At 43.9% G+C, this 25,299-nt stretch overlaps 2 protein-coding genes across 5 annotated transcripts; both read left to right on the top strand.

Annotated features, from left to right (window-relative positions):
* Positions 1-119: 119 nt before the first annotated feature.
* On the top strand, positions 120-9,052 carry LOC311251635 (nephronectin). 2 transcript variants are annotated; one of them, XM_084344169.1, is made up of 13 exons: positions 120-511; positions 1,711-1,811; positions 1,926-2,018; positions 2,666-2,785; positions 3,180-3,299; positions 3,402-3,536; positions 4,239-4,313; positions 4,669-5,553; positions 6,520-6,603; positions 6,834-6,932; positions 7,124-7,310; positions 7,449-7,533; positions 7,630-9,052. In XM_084344169.1, the coding sequence occupies exons 1-13, from the start codon at positions 435-437 to the stop codon at positions 7,714-7,716; spliced, it is 2,148 nt and encodes a 715-aa protein (XP_084200295.1). In that variant the 5' UTR covers positions 120-434; the 3' UTR covers positions 7,717-9,052. The 2 variants fall into 2 exon arrangements, with proteins under 2 accessions (XP_084200295.1, XP_084200294.1); XM_084344168.1 differs by having other exon boundaries at positions 121-511; positions 7,124-7,322.
* A 2,801-nt stretch (positions 9,053-11,853) lies between these two features.
* On the top strand, positions 11,854-23,193 carry cysltr3 (cysteinyl leukotriene receptor 3). 3 transcript variants are annotated; one of them, XR_014621419.1, is made up of 6 exons: positions 11,854-12,276; positions 15,873-16,062; positions 19,096-19,263; positions 19,365-19,532; positions 21,123-21,728; positions 21,770-23,193. XR_014621419.1 is itself a non-coding variant. In XM_084343976.1 (5 exons), exons 1-5 carry the CDS (start codon positions 12,270-12,272, stop codon positions 21,628-21,630), a joined length of 1,041 nt encoding a protein of 346 aa, XP_084200102.1. In that variant the 5' UTR covers positions 11,854-12,269; the 3' UTR covers positions 21,631-23,193. The 3 variants fall into 3 exon arrangements, 2 of the variants coding, with proteins under 2 accessions (XP_084200102.1, XP_084200103.1); XM_084343976.1 differs by having other exon boundaries at positions 21,123-23,193; XM_084343977.1 differs by lacking the exon at positions 11,854-12,276 and adding an exon at positions 15,403-15,783 and having other exon boundaries at positions 21,123-23,193.
* Positions 23,194-25,299: the final 2,106 nt, after the last annotated feature.

The raw sequence follows: 25,299 nt of genomic DNA, 5'->3' as shown, positions 1-25,299 counted from the left end.
CGACACCAGCCGTTCCAATCCGAACGTTCCATCGACCAATCACGGAGCGCGCGAGCCCTCTCACTTCTCCGCGGAACGCTCGGGCGCGCGCGACGCTCGGATGGCGCACGGTCACGCGAGCAGATCCACCGGGTCCGCTCTGATGGAGCTGCGTGTTTTTAACCTCTTAAATTAAACGTGTCGCCGTCGCGTCGTGTTTTACGTCATCAGCTGTTTCTGTTTTAACGTCAGTCACTGAGCAGAACCATCTAACGGCTGTTTTAAATACTCTTCTGCCCTCTCGTGGGTCGGTACCTTCACCGGTCCGCGTCGCCCCGCTGACATGTCTCCACTAACTGTCGCTACAGACTGTTGTTAGCGTGTTTTCTGTCCCGGACTGGTGCTGGAATTCTCCGGGTCCCGGTTCTGTTCGTGTCCCGGATCACAGGAACAGAATGCTGACCCGGGTCAGTGTGGTTCTGCTGTCCGTGTTCTGTGTGTGGAGCCGGGCCCAGCGTCTGGACGAGGACAGGTCGGTAACTGTCTTTTACTGAACTTTATGATCCGGTATTATAACTTCATGTTTACTTCTCAGGACACAGTGTACTCGCACTGACGGCATGTAACTGAGTACTTTTACTCAAGTACTGTACTTAGGTGCAGTTTGGAGGAACTTGTACTTGAGTATTTCCATGTTCTGTTACTTTAATCTTCCACTCCACTACATGTTTCTGATAACTTTAGTTACTAGTTACTGATTACATGCTGCATCAGTCAAAGCAGCACATTTTTACATTTTAAATAACAGAAAACAAAAGTAAGTATCTGTATTATTTACTTCACTTGTACTTTAGATACTTTAGTACATTTGATATCAGATACTTTAAGACTTTTACTCGAGTACTCTACATATGGGAGACTTTAACTTTCACCAAAGTAATATTTTAACAACATAACTTAACTTTTACTTGAGTATGACTGTTTAGTACTTTTTACAACACTGTGAATTGTCATTATTTAACTCTCTTACTGGTATTTTCTAACTCATCCTCAGTACTTCACTGCAGACAGGTTTATAATAATGTAAAATATGAGTGTGTATTATCCGTTACAGCCAAGTGATCGGCTGTAATGTGTCTGGTTGTGTAGAAGTGGTTTCTACAGTGTACTTTTGTATTTATTGTATGAACTTTAGGAGTTTTTCCTCAATGATTATGTTTCACATGGCTCAAAGGCACTTCGGTCGACCGCAGCTGAAGACGAAATCAAAATATAAAGCAGATTAAAGTAGATCAGAGTTTATGGGTAATATAAACATTATTCTAGTCAGAGTGAGCAGAATATAAAGTCACTGGTTCAAACAGCGTCTGTAAATAAACCAGTTTAAATGTAATAATGAGAGAAAACAGATGAACCACAGACTGAAGAGGTGAAAGTATGTGAAGAGACCAGCTCGCTGCCCCCCCACGTCTGATATAAGTCATGTTCAGACAGGCGCCTGGAAACAGGAGATGGCAAGAACGTATAGACACACACACACACTCACACACACACACACACACACTCACACACACACACTCACACACACTTCAGCCGGTCTAAACTCGTACAGTCGACATAAACTACACAGTCGGCACTTCAGGACAAATGTTAAACATATCCACTCCTCTGAATATATACGTGTGTGTGTGTGTGTGTGTGTGTGTGTGTGTGTGTGATGTTGTGTTGCAGCTGGACGGACCAGGTCGCGTTGTCCGACGGTCTCTGTCGCTACGGCAACAATGTGGAGTGTTGCTGGGGCTGGAGACAGATGGACCGGGGACACTGTCAACGTGAGAACACACACACACACACACATATAGTAGAAACCTTCAGAGCAGACGCTTGTACTGTATATTAACGTTGTGTGTGTGTGTGTGTGTGTGTGTGTGTGTGTGTGTGTGTAGCTCACTGTCAGCAGGGTTGTAAACACGGCGAGTGTGTCGGACCAGACAGATGCAAATGTCACCCAGGATACACCGGCAAGGCCTGTAACCAAGGTAACTGTGTGTGTGTGTGTGTGTGTGTGTGTGTGTGTGTGAGAAGAAGCCACAGCTCTCTGTAGCTTCACACAGATTTGATTTCCCATCATGCCTCTGAGACGAGACGAGAGACACATTCCTGTCATGCTTGTTTGACCTCCAAAGGCGTGTTTTACCTGAAGACCCCCAAAACACACACACACACACACACACACACACACACACACACACACACCACTGCTTCTAAACATAGACCAAGGAGGTGTACTCCACCCACCTACACACACACAGACACACACACAGACACACACACACACACACACACACACACACTGTTAATCTCCTGATTAGAGGCTACATTATGAGTCATATCCTGACTATAAAACAACATCTGGCTTTAAACACACACTGTAATATAAGACTACACACACACACACACACACACACACACACACACTCTGGCTCTCTGTGACTAACAGGCTGGAGGTCAAAGGTTAATCCTACAGGTTGACAAGAAGAGTGAAAGCAGAGAAAATGTGCCTCTGAGGTTAATGTTTGACGTCTGCCCTTTGCCCCCTGTATTGTCGTGTGTGTGTGTGTGTGTGTGTGTGTGTGTGTGTGTGTGTGTGTGTGTGTGTGTGTGTGTGTGTGTGTGTGTGTGTCAGATCTGAACGAGTGTGGTGTGAAGCCTCGGCCCTGTAAGCATCGCTGCATGAACACGCCAGGCAGCTACAAGTGTTACTGTCTGGACGGATACGCAGCGCAGCCGGACGGCAGCTGCAGGAGTGAGTATTCATCCTGCAGACCAGCTGAAGCAGCTGTGGACTGTTCAAACTTAAACGTGTGCCGATTAGCCGTTAGCAGCTCCTGTTAGCAGTGTACGCATGGATGTACAGACAACTATCTCTGGATTACTGTGATACTGAACAAAACTTTAAAACAAGAAGATTCTTAAGGGAGTTTTGCACACGTCATCGTCTCCTCCCTCCATGATGACGTAAAGTCAGGAGAAGTTTCACAGTAAAACAGAGTTGTAGCATTTTGCTAAACAAGTGAAGTAGCTGGAGACTTCAGTATCAGTAACTCATTACTCCACATGTAACTTATTACTTTCCAGTGATAGTAATATGTAATAGTTTACATTTTGGAAGCTTCTCTCTGATGTGTTTGTTTTTACAGACGCTCGCACCTGTTACCATGCCAACTGTCAGTACGGCTGTGAGGTCATCAAGGGGGCGGTCCGATGTACCTGTCCGTCGCCGGGGTTACGGCTGGGTCCTGACAGACGCACCTGCATCGGTCAGTCTGGTGGTTTTTCTGCTGCGGGGTGATGAAACGTTGACAGAGATGTAGTTCATCCTCTCTCTCTCTCTCTCTCTCTCTCTCTCTCTCTCTCTGCAGACATCGATGAGTGTGTGTTCGGCGTCGATGTGTGTCCTCGTCGCAGGAAGTGTGTGAACACGTTCGGGAGCTACATGTGTAAATGTCACCTGGGCTTCAAACTCACGTACATCAATGGACGGTACACCTGCATCGGTGAGGCAGAGACACAGCTTCACCTCGAGCCGTCTCCACCAAACTCTGTGCTGTTTTCTTCCGTTTTTAGCCTCTTCAACTCTTCAGCTGGTTGTCGGCCATGTTTGTTTTGGTACAAGTTGGCGTTCTCATGTGAAATTAAATCAAAATGACTTTTCATTTTTGATCTTTAAAATCTAAAGCAGGTTCTGAGAAGCTGCCAGTATTGTTTCTGTTCACCCCGCCGACAGTACACATTCAGAAGATCAGACAAAACATCACGCTAAAGACGACACAGCTAGCTAACCATTAACCTGTAGATAGCTTGACATTAGCCTACAGCTAACTTATGTAGCCTGCGGCATCACTTCCAAAAGACGATCAGCTGACTGGTACCAGAGGAAACTGACAGCGTCACAGATGTTGTTTTATTTTCTTTTTCAGAGATCTTTTATTGATTTCTTTGTGAAGAGGGTTCACTCTGGAGGGAAAAACTGATGACATTGCCAAAGATCCTTTATCGATTTGTTTGTGAAGAGGGTTCACTCTGGACAGATTTGAAGCTGAACATTGTTACAAACTGAATTTCCATCTTTTGTTGTTTATTGTTGAATCACCGAATGCTGCTTGAACAGTTTGTCGGGTCATAAAACCAATGATCTGTTGAACCAGATGTGACATTCAGTCTCTCTCTCTCTCTCTCTCTCTCTCGGGTGTTGGCAGATAAGGACACTCGGCCGTTCTGTTCTCTGAATCCAGCCTCTCCAAAGTGCAGGTGTAAAGACGGCAGCTGTGCAGGTAACAACACTCCTCAAACACCACTTGGAGTCGTTTAGAGTTTAAACCAACAGCATGTCAGTCGGATTACACTTAAAACACAATGTGAGGCTGTATGTTCTGATCCAAGATAAGCCTATGATGCTATTCTGCAAATGTGTCATTGTTATTGACATAAATGATGTCGTTCAGGTACGTGACCTTTGAAACAAACAGTAAAAAAAGGTGAACACTGAACCATCAGCAGGTGTGTGTTCTGTGTTGACACAGAGAAAATGTCTAAAGAAGCAAATTAAACTTAAAGAATTAAATAAACATTGTCACGAAAACTGGATTCATGGACTTTATATCATGTTATCGTCTTTTTTTGTTCCAGCTGTCCTCAAAGTCACTCTGGAGCCACAGAAGCCGAGAACTACAACTCCCACCACCACCACCACTTCCCCCACCACCACTACAACTCCGACTACTACTACTACTATTACTACTACTACTACTACTACTACTACAACAACTCAGGCAACGACCACGACAACTACCGCTCTGATGGCAACCACTACAATACCTCCTACTACTACTTCAAGTACAACACTGGCTACTACCATCACTACTTCTACCACTCTGCCTACTACAACTGAACTGGATACTCCAACTACCACAGCTCCTGATACTACTACTACACCTATTACTACAACTACTACTACTACACCTACTGCTACAACTACTACAACTCCTACTACTACTACAACTACTACTACTACACCTACTACTACACCTACTACTACAACTCCTACTACTACTACTACACCTACTACTACACCTACTACTACTACTACTACTACTACTACACCTACTACTACACCTACTACTACAACTCCTACTACTACTACTACACCTACTGCTACACCTACTGCTACAACTACTACTATTACACCCACTACTACACCTACTACTACAACTCCTACAACTACTACACCAACTACTACTACAACTCCTACTACTACAACTCCTCCTACTACTACTACACCAATTCCAACTACTACTACTATCACTACTACACCAACTACATCTCCTACTACAGCCCCTACGACTCCACCACCAAGACCTACTGCTCCTCCATCACCAGGTCCCACCGCTCCTCCTCCACCGACTACTATCATCACTACGACAGTGGAGCCAACACCCACCTCCCTGCTGACGACCACCGTGAACAACCGGATCAACGAGGACGTGACGCAAAGACAGCGAGGGGACGTGCACAGTGAGGACATTTGACTTTTTGACACAATTTGGACTTTTTCCCAGAATTTTGACTTTTTGATAGAATTTGGACTTTTTTCCAGAATTTGGACTTTTTGATAGAATTTGGACTTTTTTCCAGAATTTTGACTTTTTGACAGAATTTGGACTTTTTCCCAGAATTTTGACTTTTTGATAGAATTTTGACTTTTTGACAGAATTTGGACTTTTTTCCACAATTTGGACTTTTTGATAGAATTTGGACTTTTTTCCAGAATTTGGACTTTTTTCCAGAATTTGGACTTTTTGACAGGATTTTGACTTTTTTCCACAATATGGACTTTTTGATAGAATTTGGACTTTTTGACAGGATTTAGACTTTTTGACAGAATTTGGACTTTTTGACAGAATTTGGACTTTTTGACACAATTTGGACTTTTTGACAGGATTTTGACTTTTTGACAGAATTTTGACTTTTTTCCACAATTTGGACTTTTTGATAGAATTTGGACTTTTTGACAGGATTTTGACTTTTTGACAGAATTTTGACTTTTTGACAGAATTTGGACTTTTTTCCACAATTTGGACTTTTTTCCAGAATTTTGACTTTTTGATAGAATTTGGACTTTTTGACAGAATTTGGACTTTTTTCCAGAATTTGGACTTTTTGATAGAATTTGGACTTTTTTCCAGACTTTTTTCCAGAATTTGGACTTTTTTCCAGAATTTGGACTTTTTTATAGAATTTGGACTTTTTTCCAGAATTTGGACTTTTTGACAGAATTTGGACTTTTTGACAGAATTTGGACTTTTTTCCAGAATTTTGACTTTTTGATAGAATTTGGACTATTTCCCAGGATAAATGAGATTAGATTACTCAGAAAATAATGACATTAATTCACTGTTTCCAGCTTCTCAGATGTGAATATTTTCTGTTTTGTGTGTGTGTGTGTGTGTGTGTGTGTGTGTGTGTGTGTGTGTGTGGCAGTCCCTCGACAGCCCGGTCACAACCAGGTGTGGGAGTTTGACATCGAGCTGGGAAACACAGCCGATGCCTCCAGAGACGATCCTGGTGAGTGTTTGTCCGGCTCGTGTGTGGATGTTATTAAATAATTAATCACGAGGACATTAACATAAAACATAAATATAATACAAGGTCTTCATACTTCAATCTGTTTGTCTTTACTGTACTTGTGAAAGCAGTATAAAGTATTTTGTCCACTGAGGGCTGCCGTAGGAACGATGCCTCATTTTTTTCCCTTTGTGCGTGCGTGCGTGTGTGTGTGTGTGTGTGTGCTGTAGAGGTGGGTGTGCTCCACTGTGCCTTCGATCGCGGTCTGTGTGACTGGATGTCGGACAGAGAAGGAGATCTGCACTGGGACATCGTCCACAGTGCTGCAGGTCACACATCACACCTTTAACTGATAATTACTGATGTATTGATCACACTGATCATATTGATAATCACACGCTGGTTAATACGTGTGTCAGGGTCCACTTCATTAGGTCCGTATCTCCACTTGACCCTCCAGCTGGACCCTGTGACTCCTGACTGGTGCAGAACCGCAGTGTTAATGAATGTCTCCTCTCAGGTGGGCGGTACCTGTCCGTCCCGGAGCTGAAGGCGGGACAGAGGAGCGTCCGCGGCGCTCGACTGGCTGTTCAAATAGTCCCACCCTGGAGTCACGGTGACCTGTGCTTCTCCTTCTCCCATTGGCTGACGGGGCATCATGTGGGCGTGCTGCAGCTGTTTGTCAGGAAGAGAGGACGAGACCAACGGTACCAGAACCGGTAACATATTCAACTTCCTGTCAGCTGAGCTGCAAGAGTTCATCGACTGGTCGTCAACTGAAACAAAGTTCTGGTGTCCGAACGACTTTTAACATTTGAAGCCTCTGTCCTGATTGGCTGTTGCAGGTACGGCCCCGCCCTCTGGAGCAGGACAGGTGGACATGGTTGGAGACACACACAGGTTACCTTGACGACACACTCTGTGGACAAGGTGAGACACACACACACACACACACGGACTAATGAAGAGTTTAGTGTGTTTGTTGATGATGATGATGACAGTTTGTGTGTGTGTGTGTGTGTGCAGGTGTTGTTGAAGGCTGAGCGGAGGAAAGGACGGCGAGGACAGATCGCTGTTGATGATGTCACGCTGAGACGGGGGGCGTGTCGATGACATCACAGCTGCTGTTTCTCTGAATGAACTCAAGTCATCAGGTTTATTCTCTTTTTCAGAGAAGAAGAAATATTTTTGTTTTTGTGACGGACGAAAACACACACCAGCTCTGTGTGTGTGTGTGTGTGTGTGTGTGTGTGTGTGTGTGTGTGTGTCATCATGTGGACATTTGTTTCAGATTTTGTAAATATATGTTTCAGCCCAATACTGGAGGAGAATCAGAACCACTGTAGGTTCTGTTCTGGTGCTCACCTCCTCTGTAGACGCGTTAGATCGTTGAATTGAGGAACTTGTTGTTCGTCTTCTTCATGTCCTCTGTTGAAGAACCAGGAGAAGAAGAGTCGGACAGTTTCTCTCAGATTAATTTCCTCTCCCTGTTGTTGGACGACGATGATGCGTCAGACTGATGTTTGTCACCTCGTCAGTCGTCTTCTGTGGGTTTGTTTGTTAAAATTACATTTGTAAAGAAACTAAAGCCGTCAGATAAATGAGGTGAGAAGATCACACCTTCAGTACTTGAGTAAATGTACTTAGTTACTTCCTGCTTCTGCACACAAAGCAGAAGTTTAGAGGTGATGACTCAGGTGAAGCTGCTCCACCTCTGACCTGCAGCATCACCTGCGGGGAGGCAGAGAGGAAGAGGAGGAGGAGGCAGTAATCTGTCTGCTGGCGTGTGTGTCGAACATCTGCTTTAGAGCACACGCACACACACACGCACACACACACACACACACACACACACACACTGGTGGGCGGAGCAGCCTGATTGGTGCTTCAGTTCAACAGATTCCTCAGTTTATGAACACACAACACGTCTAACCTGTGATTTAGCTTCCTGTGTGTGTGTGTGTGTGTGTGTGTGTGTGTGTGTGTGTGTGTGTGTGTGTGTGTGTGGTCACAGCCCTGCTCGTTAACCCTGTAATCACCACGGTAACCTCTCTCACTCTCACCGGCAGCAGCTCGTTTATTATTTTCTCTATCGATGAAACGATTCGTCGACGGACAGAAAAATAATCAATAATCAAGTGTTCAGATTTTTTATTGATCGATTCAAAAAGTGACTAACGTGAAGAAACTGGTGACTACATCTGAACACAAGTACCTGAACGTCTCCTGGAGGAAACTGTGTGGACTGTTGACTCATCTGTGTTCATTAACTCACCACGATGTGTTCAGGTACAACAGGAAGTGTTCGGTCGTCTGTCCGGAGGAATATTATCTTTTGTTTGTCTGTCATTGTTGTTCTGGTCGATCCTTCAGGAAGAATCTGAGAAAAGTTCTGACCTCAACACATTCAGACTGTTTATGAATCAATAAATAATCCACCTTCAACAGATCAGACGGCTCTGAGACACTGTTGTGTTGTGTTGTGTTGTGTTGTGTTGTGTTGTGTCGTGTCGTGTTGTGTTGTGTGAGTGAACGTCGCCCTCTGCTGGCTCTGAACACGACTGCACCAGTTTTCACTCTTCTAGTCGAGTCGACACTAAAACTGAAACTTAACATTAAAGAAACAAACTGGTTCAATGATTAAACTCTCTTTAACTTCAGCCTCAACACATGTTCATGTAAATATGCAGTCAGACTCAGTGCTGGGAAGTAACTAAGTACATTTACACAGGTGTTAAGATACTTTTTACTTTACTTGAGTTCATCCATTTAATGCTGCGTCCACTCAACGACGTCTCAGAGAGAAATATTAAACTTTTAGTTTCACTACGTTTCATTTAAAGCTTCTGTCGTTTGTTAAGATATATTAATCTTCTCTTAATGAAGCAGTTCATTTAAATAATGACTGAAATCTCCTCCTGATGATATAAAGTCAGGCTCAGTCATCGTCTCCTCCTGATGATATAAAGTCAGGCTCAGTCATCGTCTCCTCCTGATGATATAAAGTCAGGCTCAGCCATCGTCTCCTCCTGATGATATAAAGTCAGGCTCAGTCATCATCTCCTGATGATATAAAGTCAGGCTCAGCCATCATCTCCTCCTGATGATATAAAGTCAGGCTCAGTCATCGTCTCCTCCTGATGATATAAAGTCAGGCTCAGTCATCGTCTCCTCCTGATGATATAAAGTCAGGCTCAGCCATCGTCTCCTCCTGATGATATAAAGTCAGGCTCAGTCATCATCTCCTTCTGATGATATAAAGTCAGGCTCAGCCATCGTCTCCTCCTGATGATATAAAGTCAGGCTCAGTCGGCTTCAGACTTGATTTAAACATCAGATGTCTCCATGCAGCTCGTCTGCTGTGATCACAGAGATCACTACCTGATCTGAGGAGACCAGATTTTTGGGTGAACTGTTCCTTTTTGATGAACCTAATATTGTAATAACGTCCTCACAACAGCCCAAAACCCCCAAACTCTTCACTTACTGTCAGAAATGGGAAAAAAAAAAAAAAAGTAAATAAATATATTTTTGAAGATCTACTCGACGACTCGTTCAGGTGCAGCAGTGTCTCTTCAGCTGATTGGAGGAGGTGAAGTGTTTCGTCTCTCGCGGTGCTCACAGCTGCAGGGCTTCTCTTCACGCTGTGATGTCACAGCGTCCATGTCGGCCATGTTTAGTCTTCATCAGATAAACGTCGACAGCTCACCTGCATGTCGTCTCCTCAGACTCACACCGCCGTCCACAGGTGACGCAAAATGGCAGACGGCGTCTCTCCTCCTCGTCTGATGCTTCGCTTCCTGCCATTCTGCTCTGACATCACAAACAGGAAGAGGAGGCTTCAGAGGAGACGAGGAGGCTTCAGAGGAGACGAGGTGAGGAGACGAGGAGGCTTCAGAGGAGACGAGGAGATCTAATTGGTCTAATCTATGAATAATATGAACTCAGACTGTCCCACTGCAGCAGGTGGAGGTGGAGTTAGTTGGTCAGGCGCCCACACAGGAGTTTGTTGACGCTCGCGCTGTCCTGTTGTTGCTGAGGAAACGGCTAACAGCTAAGCTAACGTAAACAATAAGTCGGCACGCTTGATTTATTCTCACACACACACACACACACACTATTATTAAGACTGTCTCATAACAGTTTGACTTTAATGTTGAGGTAATTGAATCATCAGGGTTAATTAAAGACTTCCTGTTTGCTTCACAAACAATAAACAAACACAGCACAGTTTTAAAGTTTAAACATGACATTATAAAGTAACAGAGCTCTGTCAGGGCTGTAACTTCTCTGTGTTGATATCACAATTTTCCAGCCAACAAGAAATCATATTATATCACCTGGTCCTTCATCTTTATCTCTAAATAATTAGACTTTGACTTTATCAGATTATTTAGACTTTTTTTACTTTATTTTCAAAATAATAAACCTTGACGCTGTAAAATGGAGACTGAATATAAAGACACATTTATTTTGGACACGTGAAAACAAAACAAAGATTTAAATCAGTCGACAAGTGAACATGTTACATCTTCCTTTAACGAGCACCGACACGTCTGAATAATGTTCCTGGGAACCGCGGGTACGTCCGGGCTGACGGTGGGACCAGACGGATCGTATCACATGATGTAACGAGCCGACACATCATGAGGAGCTGGAGGAGATGTTACAGCCAGCAGGTCTCCACACTGGACACATTCAGGACATTTCTTCATGACCAGAGGACAAACGAGACAGAAACTAACCTGCAGCATGAAGAAACATTATTCTGGTGACTGGTTCTGAATGATCGTGTGAACGGCTGCAGTGTTTTCTCTTCTTATCTTATTCCTCTCTCTATCTTTACTAGCCGACAGACACAGAGCTGTAATCACGTTTAGACCTGCTGCTGTTCTGTCTGTTCTGTTCAGTTCTGTTCTGTTCTGTTCTGTCTGTTCTGTTCTGTTCTGTTCTGTTCTGTTCTGTCTGTTCTGTTCTGTTCTGTCTGTTCTGTTCTGTCTGTTCTGTTCTGTTCTGTTCTGTCTGTTCTGTTCTGTTCTGTCTGTTCTGTTCTGTCTGTTCTGTTCTGTTCTGTTCTGTCTGTTCTGTTCTGTTCTGTCTGTTCTGTTCTGTTCTGTCTGTTCTGTTCTGTCTGTTCTGTTCTGTTCTGTTCTGTTCTGTCTGTTCTGTTCTGTTCTGTTCTGTCTGTTCTGTTCTGTCTGTTCTGTTCTGTTCTGTTCTGTCTGTTCTGTCTGTTCTGTTCTGTCTGTTCTGTCTGTTCTGTTCTGTTCTGTTCTGTTCCTGGTTCACTGAAGGTCGAGAGCTTTGAGGAAACTCGATGTTTAGGAAAATGTGTATGACTGTTTTTTTCCTGCTTACATCAACGTTAGAGCTCGTAGAGTAAAGAAACTTGAGTGTGTTTTGGCTTCCTGCCTCTGTGTGTGTGTGTGTGTGTGTGTGTGTGTGTGTGTGTGTGTGTGTGTGTGTGTGTGTGTGTGTGCGTGCGTTTGTGTGTGTGTGTGTGTGTGTGTGTGCTTCCACAGAAGTCCAGCCAGCCCTCTAACACACCCACAAACAGCCTCTCAGGAGGATTTGAATACCGAGCCTCAGCGCTGCAGAGGCACACGAGCAGAGATCTGGAGATGAACGGACGGACGGACGAGCTGCGGAGATGAAACTGTGACAGGATGAACGGTGAGTGACCACTTTAAAATAAAGCTGACACCTGACAGGGAGATGAAATCATTTACATTAAAGCCAGAAGCTAAAGAAAAAGTCTGAGGTCACATTCTCAAAATTCAAGTCCTTAAAAGGTGCACGGTCCGTCATGTCAGCAGTCCTGAATCCAAATGTTTACAGGTCAGCTGGTTCTGATGGGTCCTGTTGTTTTGTCGTTGGTCACTAGAAATAAGAAACTTTAAACAGTGATAGAAACATGGTGAGACGACGCTCATAGAAGCCTAAAGAGACACGAGTTGACTAAAAAAGGACACTAATTAATAATGACAATACATTTAACTTGTTTCGCTCACTCATTACTTAATTGACCACAGACTTACAAAACAGTCCGGGTCGGTGGAGGTGCAGCAGGTAGTCCAGACGTCCTTTTCCCCAGCAGCTCTTTCCAGCTCCTCCAGAACAGACGAGATCTATAATCTCTGGATCTACGCAGCGGGCTCTCCTGATGATCCTGATCAGATGTCAGAACCACCTCAGCTGGCTCGTTCCAACATGAAGGAGCAGCGGCTGTACTCCCAGCTCCTCACCCTCTCCAAGGCTGAACCCAACCGCACTGCAGAGGAAACTCATTCCAGCCTCTTTGGGTCACGACCTGCAGCTCGTGACAACAGGTGAGGGTCGGCATATAGATCGAAAGGTCAATCAAAAGCTTCGCCCTAAAGCAGAGACACAATTCTCCCAAACTGGACTCTCTCCTCACCACAGCTGAGCCCTGAGATCCTTTGGTCATACAGGGACCGGATAGCTCGTAGTAGCATCGCCGGTGCCTCATACTCCTGCAGTTCCCCCTACAGTTCTCCCCGGGGACACGGGTCGTCGTACTCTTTCTCCAAGTCTACAAAACACATTAAGATCAGATTGGCAAACTCCCATGACCCCCTTCAGCAAGCCCGTAAGAGGTCCACTGTTCCACCCCCAGGACAGAATCTGCAGCGGTTCTCCTGAATCTGAGGTTCAACAAACTTTCCCAGGAGGCAGTTTGATACCCCGATCATTGGAGAACACGCTGCCGTCCCCCTTTCTGAAAATGGGAACCACCATCCAGGTCTGCGTCCCTGACCTCCACAGCGAGGACCGGATCCTTCAGCAGCTCCACTCCTGGTGCCTCGTCGTCGAGGAGCTTCTTTACCACCTCAGTGACGTCTGCAGAAGATATGGACGAGTCTTCAGACTCTGCCTCCTCTGCAGAGGACATGTTAGTCGGGTTCAGGAGCTCCTCAAAGTCCGACCATATCCCAGTCCAGGTCAGCAGTCCCTGACAGCCTGGACTCTCTGAGCTGCCGGATGATTTAACAGAACCGCAACACAAAGACATAAATTCACTTTAAAAAAGGCTACTAATAAAAGCCCGTCGCATCATCAGAACCAAAAGAAAGTTGATTTTTGAGTGTCATTCCAGCTGGACGCTGTGGAATTGTAGGTCGGGTCGGCGCCGTCCCACAGCGCCAGTCTCACATCAACTTTCTTACCACTTGGACCTTTAAGTGCTGAACAGCAGCAGATGGAGACGATGCGAGTTGTTTACTGTGTTGTTGTTTACTGATGAAGCGGCGCTCCGCTCTGTGTCGCTGACCTGTGGTCGCTCACTGAGGTCAAACGTCAGAGTAAACTATTCCCCAACATCAGCAACATTATAAACACGGATCAGTGAGGAGGTCAAAGGTCACAGCTGTCGGGCCACACTGCAGATTCACATAAACACCGCTGAGCGGAGGAAGTCAGAGGAAGGTTTCTCCATTAATGAACATTTAATCCTGCAGTCGGACGAGTCGGTATCGACTGATTAATGGAGGCAAAGAAGTAGATGCCAACTTCTCAAAATGGTTGCCAACTTGGTAGCCATCGCTGTGAGCCCTGCATCACCTCCAAAATCAATCTAAACCATGCTATTTATTAATGTAGTCCAGCTAATGTTATTCACGTGTTTTCGAGGTATTTTGAGGTCTATTGTGTTTTTTTGCTGAAATGTGTTTATATTTTCAAAGTTATCATCGTTAACATGTTGATCAGGAACCAAACTTCATATTACTGAATCAAAATGATAAATAAGCTAACTCATGTGAACCTACTTAAGTTAGCTATGTGAACACTCTCCACTTTAAATCTTACGGCCAGCACTGATCAAGACTGAATACTAATTATCTGTAACACACAAATGTAATCATTGATATCAATGAATCTTCTGGCCATGATATTTAAACCTGACCTCAAACTCTGAACAAGTTCAGCTCCAGGAGACAAATCTCTTCCCTCCTCATTAGACAGTGAACTACAGGAGGTCTATGAAAATATATAGAGGACGTCATATAGATAATCAATATTTACATTGATTAGATAATCAGACAGTTAAACAGTCATGAGACTAAATTTACATTTACAGTCAGCATCAACAGGTGACCTGCTGCTGTTTGTTCAAGGAAAACAGCTCTGTTTAAAACAGACCAACTGGTTTGATCTGGTTTACATACCAGACACACAAACACACACACACACACACACACACACGCACGCACACACAAACACACAAACACACGCACACACACGCACACACACACACACACACACACACACACACACACACACGCACGCACACACAAACACACAAACGCACGCACACACACGCACACACACACACACACACACACACACACGCACGCACACACAAACACACAAACACACGCACACACACGCACACACACACACACACACACACACACACACACACGCACGCACACACAAACACACAAACGCACGCACACACACGCACACACACACACACACACACACGCGCGCGCGCGCGCGCTCTCTCACGCTCAGCCATCAGTTTCCTGGTCCTGTGGTTCTTTGGTCTGGTTGTGTAATTTGTAAATCAACACCGTGAGACTACTGCAGATCATCTGTCGTCAAACTCAACAGAAGAAGAATGATGATAAAAAATATCTACACATCAAAATAAAAACGTATACAAAAGTAATTTATGTTTACAAGTGTGACCGACTTTAACTAGAAGTGTCTTCTGCAGTGAAACAACATGTAGGAGACTGGAACTGTTGAGTAGAATGATATGAGGATCACCTATAAGACAACTGACTGAAGGCAACCAACTAACTGACCAACCAACCAACCAACTGACCAACCAACCAACTGACCAACCAACTACCTGATCAACCATCCAACTGACCAACCAACTGACCAACCAACTAACTGATCAACCAACCAACTGACCAACCAACCAACTGACCAACCGACTAACTGATCAACCAACAAACTGACCAACCAACTAACTGACCAACCAACCAACCAACCAACCAACCAACTAACTGACCAACCAACCAACTGACCAACCAAACAACTAACTGACCAACCAACTTACCAACTGACCAACCAACTAACTGACCAACCAACTAACTGACCAACCAACCAACCAACTGACCAACCAACCAAGAAGCAAACTGACCATGTGTATGTGTGTTTATGTTTGTGTTTATGTTTGTTTGTGTGTTTATGTGTGTATATCTGTGCTTATGTTTGTGTATTTTTGTATGTTTTAGTAGGACGTCTGTTAACGACCCCCATCGCCTGTAACAACTCCTCGACGACAGGGGGGTTGTCACAATGTTTCCACGACGATGATGCCTTCAAGTACCGGGCCTACACCTTCACCTACCTGCTGCTGTTCCCTGTGGCGTTCGTCTGCAACATCGGAGCTCTGGGGGTGTTTCTGCTGCAGAGCAGCCGCAGGTCTGGACACGCACACGTCTCTGTTACTCATTCTCAGCATTCAGCACCACATGGCCAAAAGTATGTGGACTCTGGACTCTGTGAAGGCTTTCCTCCACTGATGATGCTGCTGTGACACCAGAGCATCATTCAGGTCCAACACTGATGATGTTGATCAGCTCAGACGATCAGAAAACTACTTTATGATGCAGGCGGCTTATGTGACACGTTAAAGGAACAGTTCACCCAAACGGTAAAATCCACACAGCTCGTCGAGACCACAACCTGATCTGAGGAGGCGAGGGGGGATGACTGGATCGTACTGTTTGGGTGAACTGTCCCTTTAACTGATTTATCTGTAGTATCTCATCGGACACTGAGCAGCTGTGCCGTGTTAATACATGCTCCGACTTCGATATTTGCAGCAGCAGATAATTGATCTGAGTAATAAAGTACTTCCCTGAAAAGTACACAGAAACCTGCGTCTGCACTCAATGCAAATATTAACAGTCCTTTTATATAACTGCTGAACTCGTCGTCACACGGAGATTATGTGACTCCACTCGATGGTGTCCTGACGACCTGTTATCATCCAACATGTATTCAAATCTCTCCATGTTTCTGTGCAGCTCACAGCTCAGTCAGCACTGAGCTCACACAAAGTTAGCTCTGAGTTTGGATCCTGTTTCGGTGTTTGCAGGCAACATAATGAGCCGCTTCTTCATGTTCCTGTGTTCCTGGTTTGTGTGCGGTGTGGTATGCAAAACTCAACTGTAAGATTCAAATCATGAAGTGACGGTGTGTTGTTGGGTGTGTTGTCAGGTGTGTTGTCAGGTGTGTTGACAGGTGATAGGAGGCTGTTTGAAAAGTCACAGATGTCCCAGAGTCCTTTAAAGGAGCAGTTTGTAAGAAACGACTGAAGTTTTAAGTTGCTCAGACAAAGCATGCTAACCAGCTAGCTGGCGAGAGGTGATAGTCTGATAGCCCAGATAGCCGTTGCTAGCTGGTTAGCATGCTAACTTGAGCAGACATCTTTGACAGAAGGTGACACTGTTGTTTCTTCACTCTGACCGTGACGTGTTTCATATCTTATCATTTGCTCCTGTAAGTCTGACAAACATTATTATTCACGAGCTATTGATCCAAGTGTATCGGCTCAGCTCATTGATCTGATCTGATGAACGGGAGAGTTTGGCTCCTGAACCTGACGCAAGATCATCTTTGAAGAAGACGTCTCACTCTGTTGGAGTTGTTGAACTACAGATACACTCCAGTTGTACGGAGTGAAGCTTCTTCTCTCACAGAGGATCTTTGGTCCGGTTCAGACACACAACCCGACATCAGACCAGTTTAGTTTGGTTCTGTCCGACTGTCAGTACAGTGAAGAAACAATCAGCATGTCAGTCATATATTCACTGACTGATCGGCTCCTGACGTCACGACTGAAACGTCAGACTTGCTGTGTGACATTCTGCTGCACTGAAGCGAAGCTAAACAAACAGAGATAGGAAAATAGATCCAACACCCACTGAATTAAAGCTAAAAATAAACTGGCTCTTCTTCAATCCACTGATGACCGACTGACAGCAGCTCAACATTTCTCAGATTGTGACAGATTGTGTCTGAGTCAAATACTACACTGTCAAAACCAAACAGGATGTGTTGTTGATATATTATTCAAATGACAGCGCTCACCCAAAAATGAAAATTCAGGCAGTCTGAAGTGGCTGGGGATTTGTTTTCATTTAGAGATGATGACTCCATCAATCTGCTTAGAAATCCCAAAAAAAGACGTTCCTTCTAAGTGCAGAACTCCCCTGAGAGTCTTCATGTTTTTAACTTTTCTTCAGTATCACAGTGATCCAGTGACAGTTGTCTGTACATCCATGAGTACACTGCTAACAGGAACAGCTAATTTGGCTGATATTAATGAAGAATATTTTACTAAATGGAAACAAATATTAACTTATATTAACCACAAAAAACTCTCGCTGCAACTCGTGTCAAAATTAACACTTCCTCCAGGAGTCATAACTAATTTGAATCTGATCTCACAGACATGAAACACATATTTTTAGATTCAGTGTGACTTGAACTTCTCCAGGATATCATTATCTCTGATGTCCTTTCAGAATAAATGTACATAAATGCACTAAAAGAAAATAAGAGATACTCTAGCTCCCATTAGCAGTGTAGTCATGATTGTACGGACAACTATCACTGGACTACTGTGATACAGGAGAAAACTTTAAAACATGAAAATTCTTAAGGGAGTTCTGAATGGTCTTTTGTCTCTGATTTCTGATTGTTTTTTTCCGTTTTAAATCAAGTCTCCAGCTACTTCAGTTGTTTAAGAAAATGCTGCAACTCTGTTTTACTGTGAAGCTCCAGAAATGTTTTGTGGACTACGACACTTCAATTATTAGATAATGACTGAATTTGCATTTTTGGGTAAACTGTTCCTTTAACAAAAACACTCCTGTCCAGCTGTTTTTATGTTGTAAATGTCATCATTAAGGCGTTAAAATAACTTAAACTCTTTTTTACATTTTCATATTTTTGGACATCAAACTCAGACTTTATCAAGAACAGAAACCTCGACTCTTTAAATTGGCTCCGATGAATCCACATTAAACTCTAATATTCAGTTTGATTTCTGTGCCCACAAAGATTTAAACTTGTAATCGCCCTCGAGTGTGAACGTAAATCCACTTTTTTATCCAAAAAACAAACGCTGTGCTCTGCTGCAGTCCCTGTGTTTATACCTCGCTGGCTCCAGCAGCTGTCTGCAGGCTAACGCTAACAGAGTCGCTCGTTAATCCAAAACACCGGCGTCTGTCCCTCCCCTCCCGTCTGTCAGTCCAATTAACTGCACAGAAAGACAGAAAATATGGTGAAGACCAGATCAGTGACTGGATTAGCTGACCAGCTAGCTGTCACTCAAAGAGGCCACGCCCCTAATTATTCATAACTGTGAGCCTTAATATAATTTAAATGAGTGTCATGAAGAGATAAACCACGACAGAAATCCTCCTCTTCCTGTTTCCCCTCCAGAAACTCCGCCTCCTGCGTCATCATGATGAACCTCGCCCTATCAGACGGCAGCTTCTCCCTCACCCTCCCGCTGCGATTGGCCTACTACTTCAAGGGCGGCGTGTGGGTCTTTCCTGATTGGCTGTGCAGGATCTGCGTCTACGGCTTCTACGTCAACCTGTACACCAGGTAACACACACACACACACACACACACACACACACACACTCACACTCACACACACACACACACACACACACTAACGAGTCGCTGCTCTTCTTCCTCCTCAGCATCCTCTTCCTCACTCTACTGAGCGTGCTCCGTTGGCTCGCCGTGGCCCAGCCCCTTCGCCACCGGACTCTGGCCACGCCCACTCGCTCCTTATTGGTCTGTCTGGGAGTCTGGCTGTTTGTGGGCGTGTTGTCCGTCCCCTTCCTGTCCAATGGGGTGACAAACAGGTGAGACGCTCAGAAAGAGAAAATAACTCTTTAAACTTCTTTATTTTCTTTAATTATTTAAGTTTTATTTTATAATTTGACCTCTTTCTTTAGTTTAATTGAATTTAATTTGACTTTTACTTTTTTTAATTCTATTTAAATATTATCTTAGGTCCATACATCAAAACATGTAGAAATATGTGTAATATGATACAACATGATAATAATTTTATGCTATTAACTGCTAAACTTTATCTTATTTAACTTTGGAGCGTTTTAATATGAATTTGTTTTTTACTTTATCTGCCTCAAAATTTTTTATTTTTTTTTTGCCTTTTTCCACCTTTTTTTTTTACTTAAATAATTTATTTACACTTTAAAATGTACTTTGTTTGTTATTTATTTATTGGAATTTATTTTATTAAAATTATTATTTTTTATTTATGATGTTTTAAAGTGATTTTAACTTTATCTCCTTTAAAGCATTTTGATTTTTTGTAATTACTTCATCTACTTTTTTAACATATATATATGTTAAAGTATATATATAATACAGATTTCCTTAAGATTAAAGTTTATCAGTGTATAATTATTTTTTTTCCCTTTAGACTTTTAATTTTAGTGATTTATTTATGATAATTATTCATACTATTTATTTATTTTAAAACTTTTTAAACCTTCTCTTTCTGAAAACATTTATTCTTCAGCAGTGACGTCGCAGCTGGAGGACGGAGGAGTTTTCTCATGTTTTCCCTCAAACATCGTCAGTTTGTTTCTCCTCTCGCTGCGAGCTGATCCATCACGCTGTCTTCCTGAGAAATGAACTGTAATCAGTCTGAACTCTGACACACAGACGGACCAACAGAAGCAGCAGTTTGGTTGTTTAAGCTCTCCAGAGAATATCAGGAGGCTCAGTGAGATAAACGATGAGTAACGCTGCACGTCGCCGAGTCGTTTCTGTAAACTCTGGACGAGGTTCAGACGAGTGGACCAACAGAACGAGCTTAGCTGCGGGACGGTTCAGTTCTCAGCACAGCTATAAAAGGATCTCTGACTTTTAGGGAGTGTGCCGGCGTGTTTCATGTTTGGATGACGGTGATTAATGTTCACAGCGATCAGCTGCTGCTGTCCTCACGGTTACTATGGATACAGACGCAAACATACAGGACGGGCCGTCGTTAGGATTAATGATAAACAAAAGCGAAGAAGAAGAACGCACACTAATTTATTCATGTAGGGATCTCATGATGCTATTTTTAAAAATAGCCATAGCATCTCTGCGTTTTAGCCTCTTTTAGCCCCTTGTTTTGGTTTTGCTGGTGAACATGGTTCAGCAGCTACAGGGTCAGAAATCTCCCTCAGGAGGTGGTGGTGACCAAAAATGGAGCTAAAAGAGAGAGAAGACATAACAAACACTTAAAATGATCATGTTGCTCCGTGACGCAGAGGCTTTTTAAGAGATAAACACTCGTGGCTGTAATAAACACTCCGGCCTCTCGGGGTCACCACCAGGCCCGTCGACCGGCTGTCAGGCTTTGTTGATAACAAACTATGTTCACAGTGACGAGTGATTTAGAGGTTGATGGTTTGTTTATCTCTCTGCTCTCTCAGGGCGGGGTTACCTCGCTGCTTCGAGCCGGCGAGCCCCTCCTCTTGGGGGCGTGTCCTGATCTTGAACTACGTGGGCGTGGCTCTGGGCTTCCTCCTCCCGTTCCTCACTATCATCGTTTGCTACAGCAGACTCGTCCGCCGCCTAATGGCCCGCTCCAGCATCCGCAGCAGCAACACTCGTAATCGCAACAGACGCCGCTCCGTACACCTGGTCACCATGGTGACGGTGACCTTCCTGCTCTGCTTCCTGCCCTACCACGTGATTCGGACTCTGCACCTGCACGCCGTCTGCGGCGGCTGGAACTGTGTGGTCACGGTGGCGCTGCAGAGGGGGGTGGTGGTGACGCTGTGTCTGGCGGCATCTAACAGTGTGGTCAACCCGCTGCTGTACTACTACTCCACCAGGACGTTCAGGAACAACATGAGGGACGCTCAGTCCTCGCTGTCCAGCAGGGCCGGGTCCTTCAGGTCCGGACTGACGATGATGAGGAGAAGGAACACCACCTGAGACACCTGAAGGTCCTCACAGTCAACGCTGCTGCCGACCAATCAAAAACTACTTCCTTATTTTCTAAAATCTTTTCAGTGAGATCCACGAGGGTCCAGGTGTAGTTGAGGAGAGTCAGGTGTAGTTGAGGAGGGTCCAGGTGTAGTTGAGGAGGGTCCAGGTGTAGTTGAGAAGGTTCCAGGTGTAGTTGAGGAGGCTCCAGGTGTAGTTGAGAAGGTTCCAGGTGTAGTTGAGGAGGCTCCAGGTGTAGTTGAGGAGGGTCCAGGTGTAGTTGAGAAGGTTCCAGGTGTAGTTGAGGAGGCTCCAGGTGTAGTTGAGGAGGGTCCAGGTGTAGTTGAGAAGGTTCCAGGTGTAGTTGAGGAGGCTCCAGGTGTAGTTGAGAAGGTTCCAGGTGTAGTTGAGAAGGTTCCAGGTGTAGTTGAGAAGGTTCCAGGTGTAGTTAGGAGGGTCCAAGTGTGGTTGAGAAGGTTCCAGGTGTAGTTAGGAGGGTCCAAGTGTAGTTGAGGAGGGTCCAAGTGTAGTTGAGAAGGTTCCAGGTGTAGTTGAGGAGGGTCCAGGTGTCAGTAGGAGGGTCCAGGTGTAGATGAGGAGGGTCCAGGTGTCATCAGGAGGGTCCAGGTGTCAGTAGGAGGGTCCAGGTTTTGCTCAGCTGGGCCCCACCTCACCTATGAATGATACCAATCGGTCCAGTAGATCTCACAGCTGCCACACGGCTGTAATCCTTTGGGGCGACTGTGAACGTCAAAGTTACGTCCAGTAAAAGAGTTTGAGTTTGTTATTCAGACACTTTCACAACAAGAACAAGGAGACTTGCCTCAAAGGATTACATCAGAGCTGAGGAGATCTACTGGATCTACTGAATCTACTGGACCAAATATAAAGCTTTCTAACTGGTTTCACACCAAAACATGTATATGAAGTTTAAGGTTTGCAGATACAGTTCCTCTGTAACACAGGGTGACAGGAGCAGATGTTCAGTTTAAGTCAGGACACCACAGAGTGACGGCTCCTCCAGTTGAGTAACGTCGCCCTCTGCTGGTGTCACACTGTAATCCACCTGTCAGATAAAACCAGCCCAGCAGTGAAGCTCCTGACAGGTGTAGATCTGATGTGTCAGTGAGCAGCTGGTTCACAAAACAACTGAACCCTGGTGGAGTTTTTAAAGCCTGATGTCAGAGGTTTCCAGTGAAGACACTTTGTTTACATGTTTGTTTATTAGTCCGTAAATCTCCTGATAATGTTCAGACATGTAGACTGGAAACATGTGGGAGGGTCCCGGAGGAAACATCGTCCCCTTCTGTCCGTCATCGCATCATTCAGAGAGTTTTCAGCAGAAATGTGTAAATGTTCTGCAGAAACAGTCCGATGTTGTTTAGTCTCCAGAGGAATAATAACAATAATCATAGTTAAAGTGTACGTCTGAACTGAACGAGCCGTGACGCACATATCAGAGTATCAGAGAAGGAAATGAACTATTTTATTTTATTAATAAACGTGAATAATGTCGGCTGCTTCTGTCGTTCTTGTCTCTGAGCTCAGGTTTGATTAAACATGTGAGAATTATATATCTGATGCAACATGTAATCTGTAAAGTAACTAGTAACTAAAGTTATCAGACGAATGTAGTGGAGTATAAAATACAATATTTGTCTCCAACATGAAGTGGAGTGGAAGAATAAAGTAAGAGAAAATGGAAATACTCAAGTAAAATACCTCAAAACTGTACTTAAGTTGAGTAAATGTACTCCATTACATCCCATCACTGATAAGTAGTAGTAACAGGAGTATGAGAGTTAACATAAAGATATGGTGTTAAAATATTACTTTTGTAAAAGTCTCCCATATGAAGAGTACTCGAGTAAAAGTCTTAAAGTATCTGATATTAAATGTACTGAGGTATCAAAAGTACAAGTAAATGATACAAATACTTTTACTTTTAAATGTTTTATTGTTGATAAAATATTTAGTGGTGCAGTAACTTATACTCGAGTAAAGGGTCTGAGTACTTCTTCCCCCACAGAGTACTCACAGTATACTGCGGTACTGCAGTACTGCTGCTGGTGAGTAGTGTCCATCAGGCTGTAATGTGCTGTGCTGTCCAGCAGGGGGGGCAGCAGCTCTGTGCGCTCACACTCTCTATTAATACCACTCAGCTATGAATTGTGGGTAATTCACTGAGAGTTGAAGGAGGTCCAGCAGATGATCTGAGTACTTCAACCACTGCTGCTGAAGCTATCTTATTTCATTTTAATGTATTTTTTTTATCTTATTTTAATTATTTTATTTTCATTATTCTTTGATTTAATTAATTTAATGTAGTTTAATTCTACTTCATTCCGTCAGCTGTTACTTTTGTTAGGTAGCTGAGTTCATGTGAGCCAACAGCGCCCCCCTGTGGTCACATTGAGTTGTGACATCACAGTCACTCCTGTGTGGACCAATCACAGCGAGGTCAAAGGTCAGAAGACAGCGCTCGTCATGAAGCCTCAGACTGAAACTGATTTTATGGATCATTTTTACTGCTTTGAAACAAAACACTGCTGTCTTTACTGTGTGTGTGTGTGTGTGTGTGTGTGTGTGTGTGTGCGTGTGTGTGTGTGTGTGTGTGTGTGTTTCCTGACTTCCAGGTGTTTCCTGATCCAACCCCTCTCGTTTTGTAGACACACAGTAACTCGTGATGTTTGACGTTGACTAACCGCACTGACAAGAAACTGAGGTGATGAAAACGTATTTACCTGACAGACACACACACACGTATATTGTCCAGAATTTGTTTATGTTTTATTAAATTAGCATTAAACATATGTGCTGAATTAGCAGTTAGCAGCTCCTGTTAGCGGTGTACTCATGGATGTACAGACAACTGTCACTGGATCACTGAAGAAATTAAAAACATTAACATTTTAAGGGGAGTTCTGAATGGGAATTTTTTTAATGATTTCTAAGTAGATTTATGGACATTTATTCTGAAGGAAATCAGATATAATGATATCCTGGAGAAGTTTAAGTCACATTGAATCTAAAAATATGTGTCTCATGTCTGTGACTTCAGACTTTGACTCAGTTATGACTCCTGGAGGAAGAGAGATTTTGAGGGTGAATTGCGAATTGTGAGTGATTTGAGTTTTAAAGTATGTTATTGGAAACTATTTAACTGAATAGAAACAAATATTAATATTAGCCGAATTAGCAGTCAGCCTCTCCTGTTAGCAGGGTACTCATGGTTGTACAGACAACTGTCGCTGGATCACTGTGACACTGAAGACAACTTAAAACATGAAGATTCTCAGGGGAGTTCTGCAGTTAGCAGGATTCTCTAAGTGGATTTATAATGACGTCATCAGTGAGTCACACTGAATCTAAAAACATGTTTATGATGTCAGTGTTCAAACTACAGTCATCAAAGTTATCACAGGGGAAAAACACTATTCTGACCCTCAACAGACGCCGTAGTCTCTAAAGAGAGAGAGAGAGTGTGTGTGTGTGTGTGTGTGTGTGTGTCTGTGTGTGTCTGTGTGTGTGTGTGTGTGTGGCTCCAGTGCAACGTCACCGGGGGAAACATGGCGACAAAGATTGTTTGTGTTGGTGAAGATGATCCACTCCATCAGTGCTGGAGATGGAATAAAAAAGTTTCAAAGAGTCTCAGGAACCATGAAGTCGATGGACCCG

The sequence above is a fragment of the Pagrus pagrus genome (assembly GCF_965226575.1).
Source record: "Pagrus pagrus genome assembly, chromosome: 22".
Taxonomy (NCBI): domain Eukaryota; kingdom Metazoa; phylum Chordata; class Actinopteri; order Spariformes; family Sparidae; genus Pagrus; species Pagrus pagrus.
This window is presented reverse-complemented; position numbering and strand designations above follow the sequence as displayed.

Bases quoted from the DNA above. Each gene is read 5' to 3' on its own strand.
- LOC311251635 (XM_084344168.1), top strand. From the start codon at position 435: ATGCTGACCCGGGTCAGTGTGGTTCTGCTGTCCGTGTTCTGTGTGTGG. The intron at 2,786-3,179 runs GTGAGTATTCAT...TTGTTTTTACAG, and splicing joins GCCGGACGGCAGCTGCAGGA to ACGCTCGCACCTGTTACCAT. The intron at 3,537-4,238 runs GTGAGGCAGAGA...GGGTGTTGGCAG, and splicing joins TGGACGGTACACCTGCATCG to ATAAGGACACTCGGCCGTTC.
- cysltr3 (XM_084343976.1), top strand. The intron at 19,264-19,364 runs GTAACACACACA...CTTCCTCCTCAG, and splicing joins TACGTCAACCTGTACACCAG to CATCCTCTTCCTCACTCTAC. The intron at 19,533-21,122 runs GTGAGACGCTCA...CTGCTCTCTCAG, and splicing joins TCCAATGGGGTGACAAACAG to GGCGGGGTTACCTCGCTGCT.